General features: G+C 46.9%; 1 protein-coding gene and 1 long non-coding RNA gene across 2 annotated transcripts; both read right to left on the bottom strand.

The window, feature by feature from the left end:
- Positions 1–1,109: 1,109 nt before the first annotated feature.
- LOC125758450 (uncharacterized) lies at positions 1,110–9,642 on the bottom strand. The gene is made up of 6 exons (XR_007416082.1): positions 9,456–9,642; positions 6,731–6,810; positions 6,558–6,624; positions 6,010–6,130; positions 4,097–4,216; positions 1,110–1,349 (listed from the first exon to the last, which is right to left on the bottom strand). It is a non-coding gene; the product is annotated as an uncharacterized LOC125758450 (long non-coding RNA).
- An 88-nt stretch (positions 9,643–9,730) lies between these two features.
- Positions 9,731–17,470, bottom strand: LOC125758628 (Down syndrome cell adhesion molecule homolog). Its single transcript, XM_049416026.1, has 5 exons — positions 17,455–17,470; positions 15,717–15,986; positions 12,056–12,442; positions 10,949–11,122; positions 9,731–9,816 (listed from the first exon to the last, which is right to left on the bottom strand). Exons 1-5 carry the CDS (start codon positions 17,468–17,470, stop codon positions 9,731–9,733), a joined length of 933 nt encoding a protein of 310 aa, XP_049271983.1.
- Between the last annotated feature and the right edge of the window lie 1,664 nt (positions 17,471–19,134).

The following is a 19,134-nucleotide window of genomic DNA, read 5'->3' as shown; positions in this document are numbered from 1 at the left end:
AGTGCCTGGTGAGATTTCTCCTGTGCGTCATTAAACAATAAAAATTTTGTTCAAAACGCCGTTGATTGATGAAATAAACCAACGAAAGACGCCAGATGTTTTGTAAAAGCAAAACGAAAGAACGCCAGATGTTTCTAAAGCAAAATGAAAAGACGCCAGCTGCTTAACGAAAGACGCCAGATGTTTTCTAAAGCAATGGTTTTCTAAACAATGAAAATTCACAGCGTACATGTAAAATTAAAGTGAGCTGCAAGTCGTCATAACTCATCGAACCTTTAGTATAAACGCGCCCGATCTCACGTCGGTGATGATGTACTGGGCACAATTCACGGAAGATTCACGGTTTACCGATGAACCTCCGCAGCTTCGCCCACTCATCATCATTCACTCCGTGGATATGCTGTGATTTTTTTGATGCACGTGACGTCGACAGCTTTGTTATCGAGGACACCATGAAGGTCTGCGCGATGGCTTGTGCTGTTGGTGCGCTCCCCAGTGTGCGCATGATTATTGTTCGCATTTTCTTTCAGTCTCTCTAATCCCCCTCAATATACTTCTCCTGGTGCATGTCGGCTAACCTGACGTGGGTGTAAATAACCTTCACGCCTTTTCTTGTTTTTCCTTCGGTATAGTTGAATGAAAGACACACAGCAGTCTGAATAAGTAGTCTAACTATAGCCTGTCGAATTCATATTTACATATTAATCAGACGTTCAGGGAGGAAATAATAATGAGAGCCGCATCGATGTAGCTGCATGACTGAGGTGGCTCAGCGCTCGAACTTTTTGGGCGCCTTCTCCTGCACTTGTTGGCCATTGGACTTCTTGGAACAACACGGGGGCAGTGCTTGAGCTGGAGACGGGCGTACAGCTGTACCGACTAGAGGGTAACGCCTTTTCGCCCTCTTCTTGCCCTCTATTGCAACCGTTGCCATTTCGTCATGTTTTTAGTTACGAAAAATGCAAAGCAAGCTCGCCGCATGCAGAGCGCATAAAGCGATGGCTGTTCTTTCTTCTTGCGACATTTAGGGGTTTTATGTAATGATGGCAAAATAAAGCAGGCACCGTACCATCCTTCAAGTCCGTCAGCAAACAAGGTACAATGCGACACAATGATGCACAATTTATTGGGTTTACAAAAATACGTCGGAAGCTCTGGCTGCGGATTGGGCACTTTTAAACCTGCGGCATATCTCCCCGTTGCTCAGGCTGTTACGTATTGCTTCATCTCCTGGATCCAATAGAACGAACCACTACTGCAAGTTTCACCCAAGTCGTCGAGCTCCATGTAAAAAAAAAAAACACAAAGCCATGTTTCTTGGGCCGGGTAGCCTGTAGCCATTTTGCAATCTGCAAAGAAAAAAAAAGGGGAGCCTAACAATGAAAGCACTTTCACTCCTGATTAGTTTACGGATATTTTTACCATGTATGCCTCGAAAAACGAAACATTACCGGTTGTGGACAGACATAAGCCCTGTTAATTTACATAAATGTCTTGCTTGGAAAGGGTTCCACTCCCATTTTTGAAAGTCTTAAACATAATTGCCAAATACGAATCTAACCAATAATTCTGTAAGTTCATATTGCCGCATATTTGTGTGGTTTTACAAGTTTAAGGAAAGCAGCCTGAGCGATATTGCTGATGTGCCTGACAAAATTGAACCAGAGGTCGCAGCTTTCATCGTTAGCGTAGTGTCCACCAAAAGAGAAATGCGTAGAAGAACGATTGAGCGAGATCTATTTAATATGAAATTGTTTTATGAAGGGGTCCACCAAGATTTTACTGACGTCATTTCCGTCACGGAAGTGACGTCTGTAAAACGTAGATGAGATGACACAAAAAAAACAGAAAAAGTTTCGCTGATTCGTTTGACCCACAAGGCCACGACATCTTGGTCCGCGTCGATAGGTGCCGGGCGCTCTGCCCACCGCACTACCGCCGCACATGCATATGATTTCACAAACCCTCCTTATATCCCTGGTACCTACCGCTCACAGAGCTTTTGTATGGCAGGGGACAGTGTCGTCGTCTGGGAGCGGTGAAGTACTGCATCACGACAATAACGAGCGCTCAGAGAAGTGCTTCGGTAGTTTCAGTGCAATGAAGGCTTTTGGCAAAATATTGTAGAAATCTCTACAGTTGATGCAATGCGGCGTAAGCGGTGATTAGGTTCGGTGACCGCACAGTACGTGCTTTGCCTTTCGCGTTGTGTCAGCATGTGATGAGCATCAGTAATAGCATGGTCATGATTTACAACGGTAAACAAGTAAAAAAAAAACATTATAGATGCCCAAACTGAAAAAGAAAAACAAAGGCTGTGCAACTGGTAGTACAAATTATATTACAAAAAAGTAGTCTTACTGGTAGAACCCAAATAACAGTGCAGTGGCGGCAGATAAAGGCTATAAAAAAATGAGAGTAGGTGCCTAATTTTATAGGAATCTTGATCATTTACTATGTCCTTGGGTAGCGCGTTCCCAATGTGCCTACATTCATAGTGAACGCTCAAAAAATGCAGGTGGTCGACTTTAATCGGGAATCGTTCATTACAGCGTGCCGTAAAATCATATCGTGGTTCGGGCGCGTAAATGAGATCACGCTATCGCCAATTTTTAGCAGTGCCTTTTATATTTTTTATTGCAGAACGCGCCCTATGTCCGCGGTCGAAATTTATTTATTTACATATTTGTTAAGTCATTTATTTATTTATTTAATAATTTATTTATTTCGTCGTTTGTTTATTTATCCTCTAGGCCCCACGGGCGTTTCAGAGGAGGTGGGTTACATTAAAAAAAATTAAATACATGAACAAAGAAAACACGAGAGACAAAATGGAACACGCAAAGTCAGATATATCAGATTACATTTTAACGCACGTCTAGTTACAAATGGTTGTGGTTAATACTGATTACACATTAAGTACACTTATATGCATGTTTATCTGTAGTGAGATACAACTTAACAAAAATGAAGTACAAGAAGAGAAAACATGTGAAATGACGAATGAGTTTATGGTACTAACACGCTACACTAAAGAAAGAAGACGCACCAAACCCCATGATTAACGATCTTTTTTGGTAATGCTAATGAAACAAAGTTCGACATATTGATTACCTCTTTTTATGCACAACATGCTATTTCGAAACCAATTATTAACCTAACACAACCGAAAGCTGCTCGTTCTGCTGCTTCCATTACTTCCGCGTCCGCTCAAAGTTCTTGCAAGTAGCCATTTTTAATCGAAGGTGTCAGTGCTATCAAGTTAAGGCTCGAAATGCACCCTGTTTTTCCCGCAAGGCACATTATGGTACACATCGAATCTACCGTGAAATTGGGACATTTTTCAGGGTATATATTCATCTCATTTGTATAAATGAAGTTCACCAAACAATTCACAGCTTTAACAGTACGTCATCTTTTTTTCAAGCCACTCCGATAAATGACTGAATGAATGATCGAATGAATGATAAGTATAGGATTTCTATTTTTTTTACATAAGAGTGCTTAAGTTTGTAAATGATCAGTGATGTTTGCTTACATAATCCACTTTAAGTTTGTGGCGCCTTGTTCAGTGGCACAATTTATTTTGAATTCTAGGGTACCTTTATACGCCGGCAACTGTTACATCAATGTCTATGGTTGATTATAAATGTAAGAGCCATCGCGAATTTAAAAGGAAGACGTAGTAGGGATAATAGTTTTTATTTTAGTTTTGGTGTGTGGCCAATGATTGCCTGATACAATAAACTTCAACTTGAACATATATTGCTTAGGAAGGTAATTGTACTCTAACACTGCGCGCAGTGACGGGATTATTATTGACAAGTCTCGAGTTTGTGTGAACACTAGCGATTTTTTTAAGAATTAAGGCTCGTTCACTGATAAATGTGACGACCGTTGTGTTTTAGATTTATTAGTTACCCATCCGCCACGGTAAAAATATGTTCAATAGAAAGTTTCCTTGCCAATTATTGGCCGTCTTTATACTTGGTTTTCTCTACGACGTTATACACAGTGCCACGTTTATTGTTCAATAGGCGTTACCACTAACCCGATAAGATACAATAGATTGATATGGACCGGCCTATATGCTTACCTTACTTCCAATTGTTGCAGGCCTCTCCGTGCATAGGTTAAACGTGGGGGGTGAGTGATGAGATATGGAGGTCGTAATGCATAGATTTTGCTCGTTGTAAGGCATCTGGAAGAGGTACATCTGCAAGCGCATACATGGTAAAACATTATGCTCCGGCTCAATAACGCACAGTGTAAGGTATGCAAAACTAGAATAACAAACAGCAAAATACCACGCGTAGAGCACTAAATTGTAAATCGGTCGTACCTATTAAAACCAACACAGAAAATTACAAAAGGTAGTGATAATCGTAACAAAACAGCGTTGTCGACTCGATCGACGCGTGCTGGCAGTCCGAGAAAATTGGACCTTATCTGATAGTACTTCTCAAAGGTGAGCTCAATGCGTCATCTCGACACTCCAAGATTTCTTTTGTCACAATTACCGCCCTTGACCGTCTTGGTAGTATAGTGGTTACGGTGCTCGGCTGCTGACTCGAAAGTCGCCTGTTCGATCCCGGCCGCGGCAATCGCATTTCGAAGGAGGCGAATGTTAGAGACCTGTGTACAGTGCGATGTCAGTGCTCGTTAAACCACACTAGGTGTTCTAAATTTCCGGAGCCCTCCACTAAGACGTGGCTCATAAACATACCGCGGTATCGGCCCGTAAAACACCCGATGCTAATATTGCAGTTATCTCCACTGTTTTTTTTTCTCGCTGCAGCTAATACTTAGAATAACGCAGTATTTTAACCACCGCGTACAACCACACGTTTCTGAATGCATGACCTGATGAATACCTGATGAAATCTTGTTCATTACGTTATAAGCCCTATTATGCCTACGCCGAAGCTCGTCCAATCTTCTGCACTTGTATATTTGAGGACACGTGTGGGAAGGAACAGGACGCGCCATCCTAGCTGATAGTTCCACGCTGTTCTTTCGTCCTTTCAAAATATAAACATGTATGCGAGCGCTGCGATTGTTTCTTTTTATCCACTCAAGATAATTTACCTAATGTCCTTGCCGCTTAACAGTTAGTTATATGCTGATTACCTGATAGTTTAGTAGCAATGTGACCTTATCAATGTTATTAGTGACGCAGGGATAATCAACTGCTAGTCATTCCTTTAAATACAGCGTTTGAAACTCACAAACTGTCACTGCTTATTTTATGAACATCTCGTTAAATGTTCAGAGCCGACGTCTTATGATGTTCAATTCCGCGGTGTTACTTTAGACAGTCACCTTAACTACAATAAACATGCCATCCCGCTAATGAAAAGAAGGTTTCATTTGGCATTCGCACTATTATAACAACACATCTATTTTTTCACCATATATAATATGCTAACTGCATCATGCATATATTCTGTCACCTACGATACAGTTTTTATTCTCGTGGTGTAATACAGGCGTCATTCATCTCAAACTACTCTACGTCTTCAAAAGCAGGCGATGAAGTTAATGGCATTTAAGTCATTCCGCTCTCAATATTTTCCTATTGATAGTTATCTTCGCACCTTACCAACTGAACAGCGGTTCTACTATAAGTTATGACTCAACACATTTTGTCTCTTTCATCTTGAAGGCCTGTGCCTTTAGTGTGTGGCGGCCTTCTTTTGGTAACCGCTTCGACAAAAATATTACTAAACTTTTAGAGTGCAATAACCTTCTCTTGCCTAAAATCTGATCGAAATAGGAAAAAAATTACGTTTTGGAATCGAGTCGTTGTTAATATTAAGTCATTTCTATCATTAGCCTTTTGTGTACTTAATCGCTTCATGCTATCTTTCTCTGTCCCGTGTGGTTTTGCGCATGGATTTGCTAATCCGGATATCTACAGATATTATTTTGTTCTGCTCTGCTTTCACACCTAACGACACGTGCAGTAGCCATCACGTCCAATACGTCGAAATAAACAGAACCACTTACCAAAGTCAACTGCTTGGTCCCTTTGTTCAGGTACATCGATGAAGTTATGTACAGGGGCTATTCCCTCTATGGCCATCCTGCGGCGGCAGTGCGCATGGCCACTATAGGGGCCTCAGTGTTACTGCAAAATCAAGGTCGAGGTCTAAGTGCCTGAATGCGAAGTCCATTGAAGGTGCGGCTATATTTCTCCAGTTGATCAATCAACCAATATTTACTAGTAACATGATTAGAGAATAGAATAAAGATAAACATACAATTCTTCTTTGTCTTTCTTCCACAACGTGTGTCCAATAATGGCTCTTTTCAAGAGGAACAATCATTATACAGGAAACATCACGTTTACTGGCCAGCTGAAATGTTACCAACTACTGTCACTGCGGGGCTTTCAGCGGGCATACCATGACCGCAGTGAAGCCCTTAAGTAACTACGTGATCACTTTTATAGTTAACAACTTCCACATTTAGTAAATCGTTTATTATTTCAGTACGTAACGGGGTAGGCGCAAAATGCATGGCGCTGAGGGATTTAAATAAAGCTCTGCACTTACCATCGTTGTCAGCGAGGTTGTATATTGAAAATAGTTTCTTCGTTTTAGTATTGGCTACAGGTTGTTCCTGCGAAAAAACAAAAAAAAAGATTGAAGCTGGTTATCTCAGCCCAATTACTTACAGACGTAACTGACAGTCTGTCGCCTTTTTTTCTCAATGTTAGGCAGCTTACCTGAGTTTTCTTTAGCACTATTCTGGACTTTATTTGGGTATCTGGAAACAGTGCGTACCCTGATATGTCATCAATTGAACCTGAAATAGAAGACGTCATTGCTACATTTTATAAGTAACGGGCCTATTGACGAAATTTGCTTTGCGGTAGTGTAACAGGAAAAATAAGGTAGGCACCGCATGTAAATGTTCACTTCTCACTCAGTCTCTCCGATGCTTATTGGTTGGTTAGCTCATTTATCAAGGCCAATGGTCTCATTTGGTGACTAAACCGACCTGAACTCTCATGCTTGATTCCTTGCCCACTCAACTTTGTATTCAGCGACGACACTGAGCTTGAATATTCTCCTTGACTCTAATAATGATGACGACTGTGATAATGATTACAATTATGATGGTGGTCATGACGAGAGATTCGTTTTTGAAACATTGAGATGGCAAGTACCATGGCCCTCCAGCCTTGCTTCAGTATGCTGTTCCCTGCATTCTTTAGTTCGAGGCCAGCGCCAACACAGCACTACAGCACTTCAAGAACATTTCTCAGCTGTTATGAGACAAGCTGTTGCCTGAAAGTCACCACTCCTCTATTGCGGAGACGCTGAAACGATTACAATATTTTAACAGACCAAACGCCGAAACACTTGAACCCACTGAATACATAAATCTACAGGTGAAGTTGTCTCCCAATCAACACATTCGCAAATGAAAAAAACAACAAATTTCATATCGAGGATAGCTCGGGAATACGGGCGGAATACTGTCGCTAACACTTGATCGACTTGCGGACAGCTATTGTCAGAGACAACCTAAGAAGCCAGGAGAGGTCCAGCTCAATGACCGAAGCGTGGCAGCCGATTGCCATTCCAACTAGAGGAATACCCCCCCCCCCCTCAAGGGAATGTTCGTTTCAGCAGAAATAAGATTTTCTACATTGAAGACGGGTTTAGTATTGCTCTCCTGATATGAATGCCACGAACACATGCTGGATCACGAGAGAAGAATAGCACCATGCCTTTTGCAACGCTGCCCATTGTTTGCTACGTTGCAAGATTGACAACCGCGGGCATCTGTTTATCAAGTACATGCACTCACTACTTTCATCAACTAATTCTCTCGCAGGCGCACCGTCGTGTAAATTTACGGCTCGATGGGCCACCATAAGAAAGCTTGAGATTCACTCTGACCAAGGGCAGACCGCATGCGGCTAACGCGAATTTCCAAAATTCGAAGCGCGTGTGAAAGTGTTCTCCAGCTTCTCCATCTACGGAGTCACCGGCCATTTCGCTCATGACGTCACTCTATAGTGCGCGCCCATTTATGCAGGAGAGTGTCAATCTGCATTTGATGTGCATCGGACAACTAAGATGTAAGCGCCATTGTGTATGTAATTGGCTAGCGAGATCAGGTGGTGTCGTACATCCTTCGGGAGATTTGAAATACTCTCGCTGGCACGTGATTTGGCAGAGCGAAATCACGTGACCTGCGGATGCAGGCTGTGGCGCTTGAGCGAACGCCTCGCGTCCCTTGATTTGCTGCCGTAGTCCTGCCAAGTGTGCGCTGCCAGTTATCTGCATGACCCTCTCACGTTCCCACGTGCCTTGCCTTATTTCATTGCAATTAATGTAAGTACCTAAATATTGTCAGTTAACAAAAATGCGAATTGTTTTGACTTGATTTGGTTTATTAAGCTAATCTACGTATCCAATAATAGAATTACTGAACGTGCGAATTGTTTCCCTGGTATTTTGTACGAAAAGTCATCGTCATCATCATTATCTTGTTATACAGGACCGCTTGATATTGATGTAGGGGGGAGTTTATGCTCGTGCGATCGCACTGTCGTAGGCAACCACCTGAACAGTAAGGAGAGACTTTTCCGTGAAACTCGTTTTCATTTCCCGTGCAAGCCACAATACAGCGCTTGTTGGAACAAAGGATTGGCATCAAGTTTTGTGTGAAACTCGACAAGTACGAAGTGCAAACTTTTCCTATGATAAAGACCTTTGGTGATGATTGTTAGTCATAACGTTAAGTGTGCTGGCGGCATAAGGCCTTTTTAGAAGGTCGACAAGAGGTTAGCGATGAAGCACACGCTGGACGGCCGTCAACGACCATCACCGATGGCAACGCGCCAGTACACACCGCCTTCGTCTTGACCCGCTTCCTTGTCGATTCAAAGGTGCCAAGGGTTCCCCAGCTGTCCTACAGTTCTGACATGGCTCCTCCAGACTTCCTTTTGTTTCCGCGCTTGAAAACTCCCATGAAAGGACATCATTTCGGGACAGTTGACAAAGTCAAAGAGGTTTGCACCAATGCTTTAAAGCACATTCCGGAGGAAACCTACCGTGACGCCTTCGATGCCTGGAAATCTGACTGGAAGCGATGCATCGTCGCAGGAGGACCCTATTTTGAAACCTTTAATTGTGTTGTACTGATTTGATCAATACATCTCTTTTTTTAATCGACTCATTTACATTACTTTTCGGACATACCCTATATTTATTTCTTCATTCACCGCCACTCTAGTCACGTGAACTCCGTGATGCCTACTACTACTACTACTACTACTACTACTACTACTGCTACTACAACTACAACTACTACTACGGCGACGACGACGACGACGACTACGACGACGACGGCGGCACAGGGTAGACTGAGAGAGCTAAGGCAGCTTAGCTGTAAAAACGCCGCCCACCGCCGTAACCTTGTTATCATTCGCCTACCTTGCGTGGGCGTGGCGGCGGGCGCCACCACGGAGTGGCGTCCCGGTGAGGCCAGGCAAGACGAGCCCTGGCGGCCTGATGCCGAGGTGAGGGTAGGGAGGACCTTGTCGATGCTGTATTGCTTCATCAGGGCCAACTCGGCAAGTTCGTCGTTGCTCGCGCTGCGACCGCCTCTACCCACAGGGAGGCCTTCTGATGGGGAAAGCAAGCGGATTTTTGTACTGCGACCAGTGGGGATTTTCAAACTCATAAACAAGGATACGTGCGTATATCCTCTAATAGCACAGCTCGCGAAGGCAGCTTGAGCGCAGAAAAACATCTTTGACGATGTGCGTAAGGTTGCCTGCAAAGCGTGCTTTTGCTGAAAGTTAAAGTTAGTCGTTGTGAGGGAAAGCACCAGTACGCGGGTAACAGGTGAGCATGGAAGTCTGAATGAAAAGAGCTTCTAGGTCGGACCCCGTTGTTACGTCTTGCATTCTACTTACGGTTTCGTATATTTTACGTGCCGGGTGAATCTATGAGCTGTAGAGGGAGTAGCATTGGTAGCAAAAAAAAAAATTTAATGGCGAAGACATGAATGAAAATTATGCCGCCAGATCATACGCCTCACGATCTCCGGTGTGATTTTATTTAGAAACGTTGGTTAATACGTAGGAATGCATAGCAGCGACGTATTATATTAGCGTTTCAATTAGGGAGTTTTGGTGTTGGAGAAAGGAAAGCGGGCAGGTGCGCCACTTGTATGCTGGTCTTCCCAAAGGGTATGCTGGTCTTCCGAATTCATTGAACATGTTTATCTTCCGCATTGCGAGAATGGAAATGTTTACGTAGAATGCACGTTTTACTGTCGGGTGTACAGTTCTCCCGCTTTTAATTTTGCTATTTAGCTCCACAATATGGTCACTGGAATTCTTCACAATAATCCTCGTTGTCATCAGAACCACCACGATCGTACCATATCTCGTCTTCTGAAAGACGAACGCCCTCTTCCGTGCTCTACTACGTTTCGTTTCCCTCGCCACCGATTATGTCCCCCGTAAAAAAAGAGAGCGGGGCAGAACAAAATAGGAGAAATGCAGGGAGGTTCATGGAAAGATAAGCTTCCTGTGTGCTACTCGACATTAGAGAGAGAAGAGAGGGAAAGAAAGACGTAAAGCCCAGCGTAACAATAAAGTAGGCATGAGAAAAAAAGTGGAGGATGTGTGCGGAGGAAGTGGAGGATGTAGCTTTCTCGCGGCCACAGTGAATGTTACTCTGAAACAGACCCGCTATAGTTACCTGCAGCACTTATTACGTCGTATCCCAAGCCCATTAAACTCGGTGATATTAAAAATATCTGCAACACCTATTTGCCGGTTAATACACAGCGCGTTTATTGTCTTATAAAGGAACATTTGCCATTCGTGCTTATATTATTGGTAACGCAGAAAATGCGCTTGTACAGGTACAGGTCCCTACATTGTTATAAGAGGTGTTCGCGTGGTGGTGCTCACCGTGGTCTTTGGCGAATGTGGGCTCTGAGCGCCTCCTGCAGCAGACGTAGGCAAGCACGAGGGTGGCTGCGGCCAGGACCAAGCTGAGCGAGGTAGTGATGGGCACCAACAGCGGCAGGTCACTGTCCACGCCACCGCCGCCATTCACGACCATCAACTCGGGTAGCACGGTGCCTGTGACGTGCACCGGAAATGTGTGGCAGCATGGTAAATGAAAATGGTTTAGGCATCAGTTCGTGGACGTGCGCAGGGTTGTTCGTTGGGCGGGGAGGGAGGAGGGGGGGCAGGAGGCAAAGCGCCTGAAGTTTTACCGAAACACCCTTTGCCCCTCTCTTTCCAACCCCATCCCACTGAGCCCTTTAGGATCAGAATGCGGTGCAGACACAGAGTATTGGGGAGGAGCGACCTCCGCCAACCCCCAATTGTGCATGCCTTTTCGTCGGTCAACCATTTCATACATTACGTATGATCATAGCAGCTGAATGCGGAAAGATGGTCACAGCGACACTGCGTAAGTTGACCTTTCCGAGGAGTTAGCGGCTGACGAAAGCACACATGGTGTTTTTTTTTCGAAAACATGCGTGTTTAAATATTCCAGCAAGCCCAAATTCACGCAGACGAGCTAAAGCCCAAGGCCCTGTTAATATTTACGGAGCAGTTCGTGCCCGTTTATTGCAACGGGTAGCGTCGAACATACATTTGCGTTAAGTGGATTGGTAGACGGATGATATGGTTTTCGTTTGTATCCAGAACGGTGTGAATGATAGAAAGAGAGGTAATGAAAGGCGACACAAGACAACGCTTTTGTATGAGCCGAAATTTTAATTAAAAGAACAGGATTTAAAAGGAAACTACAACTTGGTGTCCGCGATCGTAGGTGCAAAGCAGCCATATCAAAGAAAAAAAAAACAGCTGCAACGTTCAAGTTTTATGACGATTCGTGCGCGCGACATTGCGCTTATTTGTGCCGCCTTTCTCTGCGGTCGTGGAGGTGTGTTCTTTTTTTTTGCGTTTGATCAGAGCTTTTGAGATTGTATGCAAGTTCCTAATGCCTGAAAAAAAAATTGAAATTTAGAAAAAGAACACTTCAATTCTTCTCAACCGAACATATTTTTAAAGCCGATTCCCAGGTTAACTTAAGTTCGTCATTGAGCGTCACGTATTCAGTAATGGTTAGAGTACCTGCGAGCGTGGCAGAAGCCGACAGCGTCCGGATGGCGTACTCGGATGAGGTCGTGCCGGCCTCTGTGTGCACCGTGACGCGCAAGTTGTACCAGGTGTCTGGCCGTAAGTGGTGCAGTGTCATGGGACCCTCTCGAGGCTGCAGGGCACGCGAAGCCACCGTCCAGGGTCCCGTGCCGTCGCGCGGTCTGTACTCGACGGCCAGGTGCGACACGGGGCAGCCGGATGGACCCGAGGCCCAGGCGGATGGACGAAGGGTCAGCGAGCTCGCGTTGGGCGTCACGAAAGCCTCCCGCTTGGGCGACGTAGGTACTGCGTTCGTGGGCCGTACATGGCATATTTCAATTAGATAATTGGCGAAAGACACTAATGAGCACGCAAAAACTTGTACGGGTGTGTTAGACAACCGCAACTGATACTTGGGTGTTTCTCTGCATTCGCTGTGCCTTTATGTATGTATGTATGTATGTATGTATGTATGTATGTATGTATGTATGTATGTATGTATGTATGTATGTATGTATGTATGTATGTATGTATGTATGTATGTATGTATGTATGTATGTATGTATGTATGTATGTATGTATGTATGTATGTATGTATGTATGTATGTATGTATGTATGTTACGTACGTGCGTGCGTGCGTGCGTGTGTGTGTCTGTAAGGTTACACAGGGCAGCACAAGAGATGAGTGGTTGGGCAATAGTCTGTCACAATCAGCATTATGCCATTTACATAAACTACAGCCCAAACGCCTCCCCTTATAGCTTTCGCTTTACGCGCGTCCCATCCCTGCAGCGATCACGTCAATCTCACCAGGGACAGCACTCATGAGTACGCTGTGTAGCCTCCTCAAGAACATGTTGGATAATACGTCGCTTAAACTGCTCCCGCCTACCTTTACTGCCCCTTTGTTTATTGTTAAACAGACGTCTTGGCGACAGCTACTTATTCTTCATTCCTGTGTCATTCTTCATTCAGCACCTTTAAAACTGATACTGCCTACCAATAATGGCCGCGATTCCACTGTTTCATGCTTGCTATTTCTGCTTCTCCCTTTCTTATTCCCCCAGCGTAAGGTAGCGAACCAGGCGCTTTTCTGGTTATCCTCCGTGCCTTCTGGCTTCTCATTCCCGTCTTCTTCTTTTTTCGTTTTTGCAAAGAAGAGCTACCCTTTTAAACGTGACTAATGTAGAGGGAGAGACAGAGAGACGTGTAGCGAGTGAGAGAGACGTTCGGCGGCCGACGTGGCCGTGCCGTTCTCGCTACTTTATTCGAAGGCCCTAATACAAGCAGTGCGGCAGCGGCTGCCGGCGTCCTGCCTCCAGGAGCGTGAGCTCGTACTGCTCGCGCCTCGAACTCTAGGCATGAGCTGCGCGAGAGGTGCGGCGCCTAGGTGTTAAAACGATGATGATGATGGTGAAAGAACGCCGGCAGCCGCTGCCGCTCTGCTTGTACTAGGGCATTCTAATAAAGTAGCGAGAACGACACGGCCACGTCGGCTGTCGAACGTGTCTCTCACTCGCTACAATTGATGACCTGAAGAACACGCCCATCGCCGAGCGGCTCGCTGCCATGCTTCCGCGACTCTGCCCTCCAGTTCCGCCGTTTCAACCGGCCCACCCCCGAGCGTGGTTTATGCAGCTCGACGCCTGCCTCGCGGTGAATAGCGTCACCGCGCAGCCACTAATGCACGACATCCTGCTTGACGCCCTCCCGGCTGAACTGCGTCATCTCTCCGCCGCGTCGTCCTCCAGCCCGCAGCCATATGACGACCTCTGCGCTGCGGTGCTGGCCCGCTACGGCGAGCTGTACCGCCCGCTACCGGGGACCCTTGAGTTCCGGGTTTCCCCTCCGCCAACGCGAGCGGTACCACCCGGCCCGCAGCCCTCTCATGTCCGCGACCTACCTTCCCCGGCCATGTCTCTTTCTAGCTCTCGCCCAGCCACCAGCGCAGCAGTTCCTGCGCCCGGCCACCCGCCCGACGAGGTTCCGAACGTTGCTGCTGACTTGGACCAGTCCGCCACGGGGTCCTTCGCCACCCTCGGCCGACGGTCCATCAGGCATGCCCGCCATCCGCACGTCTGCTCCGACCTCGACGGCTCGCGACACCTCGGAGCCATCCGACTCCACGACCGCTACCTTGCAGCACGCCCTGAAGTCAGACACGGACATGGCACCGTCCGTTATTCGCTCCTCAACTGTGGAGGATTCGCCATCTTCGTCCATCGACCATCACCACGTTTCAACAACCTCGACACTATGTGCGTCTTGCCAGCAGCGACCAGCATTGACCTCGCAGTCCACCGCAGCTGAAGTTCCGAACCAACACTGGCTGAACTTGCGAGACGCTGCTACAATGACGGAAGCGTCTGAGGACGAATTGCATGGTTCGCCGATGGCAGAGCAGCCCGCACATGCCACGCCTGCCGCAAAGGCAGACACCCTACACGCCGACCTGCGCAGCAGCCCTCGTGTGCCGCCAAACCAAGGTGCTTCAACGGGAACAGGCGCGCTGTCGGATCCTCCGGCTGTGCCCACGCCTGCGGTTTTCCACGACATCCCTCTTCCGGAGTTTTTAACGGGGGACGCGAACCAGCAGCGGTGCACCTTGAATGCAGGCATGCTCTTCGACACTGCGCAAGCGTCTTCTACCGCTGCCCGACGCGCTTACCAGTCCACGTGCCGTACACCTAATCACTACTCGCATTGCGCGTGGCATCGTTCTGCAACCACGACGTTCCCGCGTCGGTCGACTTAAATACCCGTGCCAGCACGCCCGCCGCAATACAAAGCTGAGGTGGGCGTTGCGCCGCCACCGATGTCTTCATCACTACCCCCCCACTACCCACGTAAGCGGTCAAGTCGACCATTTGCACACCGCTCAGGTCACAATGTCCACGCACCGACATTCGCGTCAGCGCTGTGCCCGAACAGGAAAGACCCATCGCAGCAGCTACTCGTCGATGGTTGCCCGTCGTGGCTTCATCGCGCACATCGCCCGCACTGGCCCTTGCGCACCCGCCCTCAAGTCCATCTGCAGGCACCTCTGCCAGCCGCGCTCACTCGCGCCACCCGGTGCGCTACTGAAAGGCCCAATCAAGTCGTCGTGGGACCCGCCTGGGCACGACCCCAGCGTACTTTCACCCAGTTCTCCGCCCACTGCGCTTCTCCCAGAGCCGCCCGTCAGAGACCCAATGGTTCCCGATAGTCCTTTACCATTGACGACGTAGACTGCCCACGGACATTTTGTCTCGCGTTACCAGCCTTGTATATACGCCCCCATCGTTTTTTTTCTCATTTCGGCTTCATTTGTGCGGGGGGGGGGAGTAATCTGTAGCGGCATCATCATCCCTCATCATCATCATCATCGTTTTACCCCCTAGGCACCGCGCCTCTCGCGCATCTCATGCCTAGAGCTCGAGGCGCGAGCAGTAGAACGAGCTCACGCTCCTGGCGGCTGGACGCCGGCAGCCGCTGCCGCTCTGCTTGTACTAGGGCCTTCTAATAAAGTAGCGAGAACGACACGGCCACGTCGGCGGCCGAACGTCTCTCTCACTCGCTACAGACACCATATGTTCTTACCTCCTCCCTTCGTCCTTGCGAACACGGTGTCACTGGGTTCGCTGCGGCCCCTGTCGGCCACGGCCACCACGTAGATGTGGTACTGCGTGCCGCACGAAAGGCCGGTCAGCTCGTGGGACACCCAGCTGCCGTTGACGCGACTGGCGGAGGCCAACCTGGACGGCGAAGCTGCGTCTTCCGTTTCAGCATCGGTGCCAGACCTTGGCTCCAGAGGAGCCACGCGCACCAAGTCCCAGGAGCCCTGCTGCCTCTTGTAGTGCACCTCGTACTCTTGAATAGAGAATGCATGTTCCTGAGTGAGTGAGTGAGTGAGTGAGTGAGTGAGTGAGTGAGTGAGTGAGTGAGTGAGTGAGTGAGTGAGTGAGTGAGTGAGTGAGTGAGTGAGTGAGTGAGTGAGTGAGTGAGTGAGTGAGTGAGTGAGTGAGTGAGTGAGTGAGTGAGTGAGTGAGTGAGTGAGTGCGTTATCATACGCATCAGAGCGACAAGAAGAGAGAAAGTAGTGTTTGTATTTCATAATACGTAGTATTTCGAGCATTAGATATAAACTAATAGAAGCGTGCCAACACAACTCGCTGTATGCCGCACTTGTGCCACCAGAGACGATTAGCGAAGTGGAAACAGTACCACACGTTATAAACCATATCAAATTTCAGCTCCGTTCCCAGTATTTCAGTATAGATGCAGTGTTGCCCACCGCAACGTATCACGCAATAATTTAACTTTAAACGGCTCAACGGACAACCGATACAGCATACACGAACCTGAAAACGTCTAATTGGGGAGTTCAAGAGATTCGACACTAGCGGAGATGTTGTGATGACTATGAGTGCCATGCCGAACAAGAAACATTCACAGGTACTCGTAGTCGTGCACTTTGTTAGCATGGTAAGAAAAGTCTTGCGAGAAAAAACAGGTTTTCTTTGCTTAATATGTAAGGCCCGAAAGCACGGCTCTCATTGTGTTCCGATCACGCATTGCATTAATTTTTTTTCTGCTAATACATCGCGCACTTATGTCTGCAGAGACGCGATAAATGTAGAGACTCGTCTCAATCCAGTGCTTAGTTTGCGCCAAGCGCGTGCGAGAGGGCGCTTCCTTTCTTTTTAATAAATCGCGTAGCTTCCACGCTTTCAAGCTTCTAGCCGCGAGACACATAGCGTTGACAGTTAACAGATAGGTTGCGAGAAGCAGCCACTTTTCGTAACCAGGCTTTCTGCTTGCATGCTTAATCTGCTCAGTTCCGGCGGTTCGCTTATCTTCACGCATCCCTATTCTTAGTCATCATCGTCATGCCTTATCTATCTTCGTCTTCTCTTTTTTGCAATGCCTGAGTGGCGGGACCATAGAGCGTGCTAACTCAGGCCGGCCCCTCTACGCCTTCAGAGGTAACCACCAGTACCACATGATGGCGACGCACATAGTATCTGTGCCCGTATTTGCAGAAAGCTCTTACGTCATGGCGAAGATAATAATAAAATAATGTTAGCCAATAATGATGCTTCACATTCCATTTGCGAATACAGCCAGCCCATGGCAAGAAGCACTAACAAAAGAAAAGCTTCGTGAACTTTCACTCTGCGTCACTATGAATTTGACGCTTAGCCAACGGAAAACGAATGAACGCATGCCGTAAAGAAGAGAGCGAAGACGCCAAAACTAAAAATAACGAAAACAGTACAATGTTCTGCCTTTCTTGGCTTGTGTTTTATGCTGTTCGTCGTCTCATCAACGAACTAACTTGCCAGATTCCGCATTGCCACGAGCTTCAAGCTGTGGGGAATCGCTAACGGTCTCACTGGTAGAAGCAGACCACTGACGCTGTGCCTCGTGAGCGGTTCCTTTTTTTATTATTATTGTCATTATTGGGAGCGCTGCCTAATACACACTGCTGCTAGATAGTATTGGAAATGCTGTCATATTGCTGGACTGAGGGCGCTGCAACAAATGTTATTTGTGTGCTCCTGTGTCTGTGTGCAAACATTTTACAGCAAAAATGGCGGGCGCCACACAATAGTGATGAAAATGAAAGAAGAATATTTCTCAGCTAAACAAATAAAAAAAGATAGGGACAGCCAAATTGCGACAAATTTTTTCACTTTATCTTTGGGCATACATGTTCTCCACGTTACCTTGCAAACTTTGCGGACTAATTTTCTCTTGCCGGCATTCTTCAGACGCAAGTGTACTCAGCCTTTGACTCTCTGCCGCGCCCACGCAGGGCCCATGAAACTACGCGCATGCCAGGCCCACCACATTTAACAACTTTAATTTGTTCCCAAAGAATGTTTCTTTTTTCTTTAATATTTCTATTTTTATTAAACTCTACGTGACACGTAACAATAAGTTCGGCAGCTCCTTGGAGGGAAACTGCTGTCAGGCGTCGACTCGAGGACGAAATTATTCGCACACAGTTGCGCACTTTGGAAACAAGAAAAGTGATGTGGTCCCGCATGAATACGCCGGAATGTGGCGGCAGTGACGGCGTTGCGAGGGAACCGAGCACGCTTTCAGTTTGAACGGATTTCGCTCAGTGGAAACGTGCGTTGCGCGCTTGCCTTTGCTTCCGTTTATCGTCTAGCTATGTTTCTTGCCGATTTTACGTTTTCTTTGTTTCTTTAGGGGCGTGCTACGAATCACTTCTCGGCGTTCGCGCTTACAAACTCCGATGTGACTTCGTCGTGGTCAGAGCTGTTATTCCGTTTTGATGAACACCTTGCGTTATGGTGGATGGAGAGAAGGCTTGGAAGGGATAGAAAAATAACAGGCGAACAAATACGCGAAGCTGAAGAAATTCGTGCGTGCCGTGCGTGTATTGAAGCTCGTTGCACTGAACGATAAGCAAGAAGGGCGAAACGTGCCAAGGTTTGCAAAGAGTAAAAGAATGCCGGTATGTGGAAAGGCGACCGAAAGGTTGCCTTGAGGCACGCCGAAACAATAACAGCGTGCAGCTCAGTGTGACGTTTAAAAAAAAAAGAAGAGCAAGCCCTCATAGCTTCACGGCCTCCGGAAAACCTGCTGCTTACGTACCTTGCACGGTTATTTCCCGCGCGCTGCTGGTTTCGATTCACGTTGTGCCGCGGTCTCGGTCCGTCTTTTGAACACCGTGAAATGAAACTTATTTTTTATTCCGTTTTCTGTCATATCCGCTTCACTTTCGATGCCCCCATGGCACCTCGCTCTGTGGAACCGCTTTTATGTGTCCTTTGAGTTATTTTTGACTATTAAAAAACAACCTTTTTCTCGTCAACATCCTCTTACCAGTCTTCTTTCCAACCCCGCCAATCTCACCTTTATTTTCTATGTTTGTCCTCAAGATTCTGTTCCTCGACTTCTCTCGCTGCAATACCCCCAGCGCCGGCTTGAATCGATGAACACATATTTATTCGGCTTCTGGACACGCTTCTTTCTTTTCATTTCG

The sequence above is a fragment of the Rhipicephalus sanguineus genome, chromosome 5, assembly GCF_013339695.2.
Source record: "Rhipicephalus sanguineus isolate Rsan-2018 chromosome 5, BIME_Rsan_1.4, whole genome shotgun sequence".
Lineage (NCBI taxonomy): Eukaryota > Metazoa > Arthropoda > Arachnida > Ixodida > Ixodidae > Rhipicephalus > Rhipicephalus sanguineus.
The sequence above is the reverse complement of the archived record's forward strand: the minus strand, read 5'-3'. Positions and strand labels throughout refer to the sequence as shown.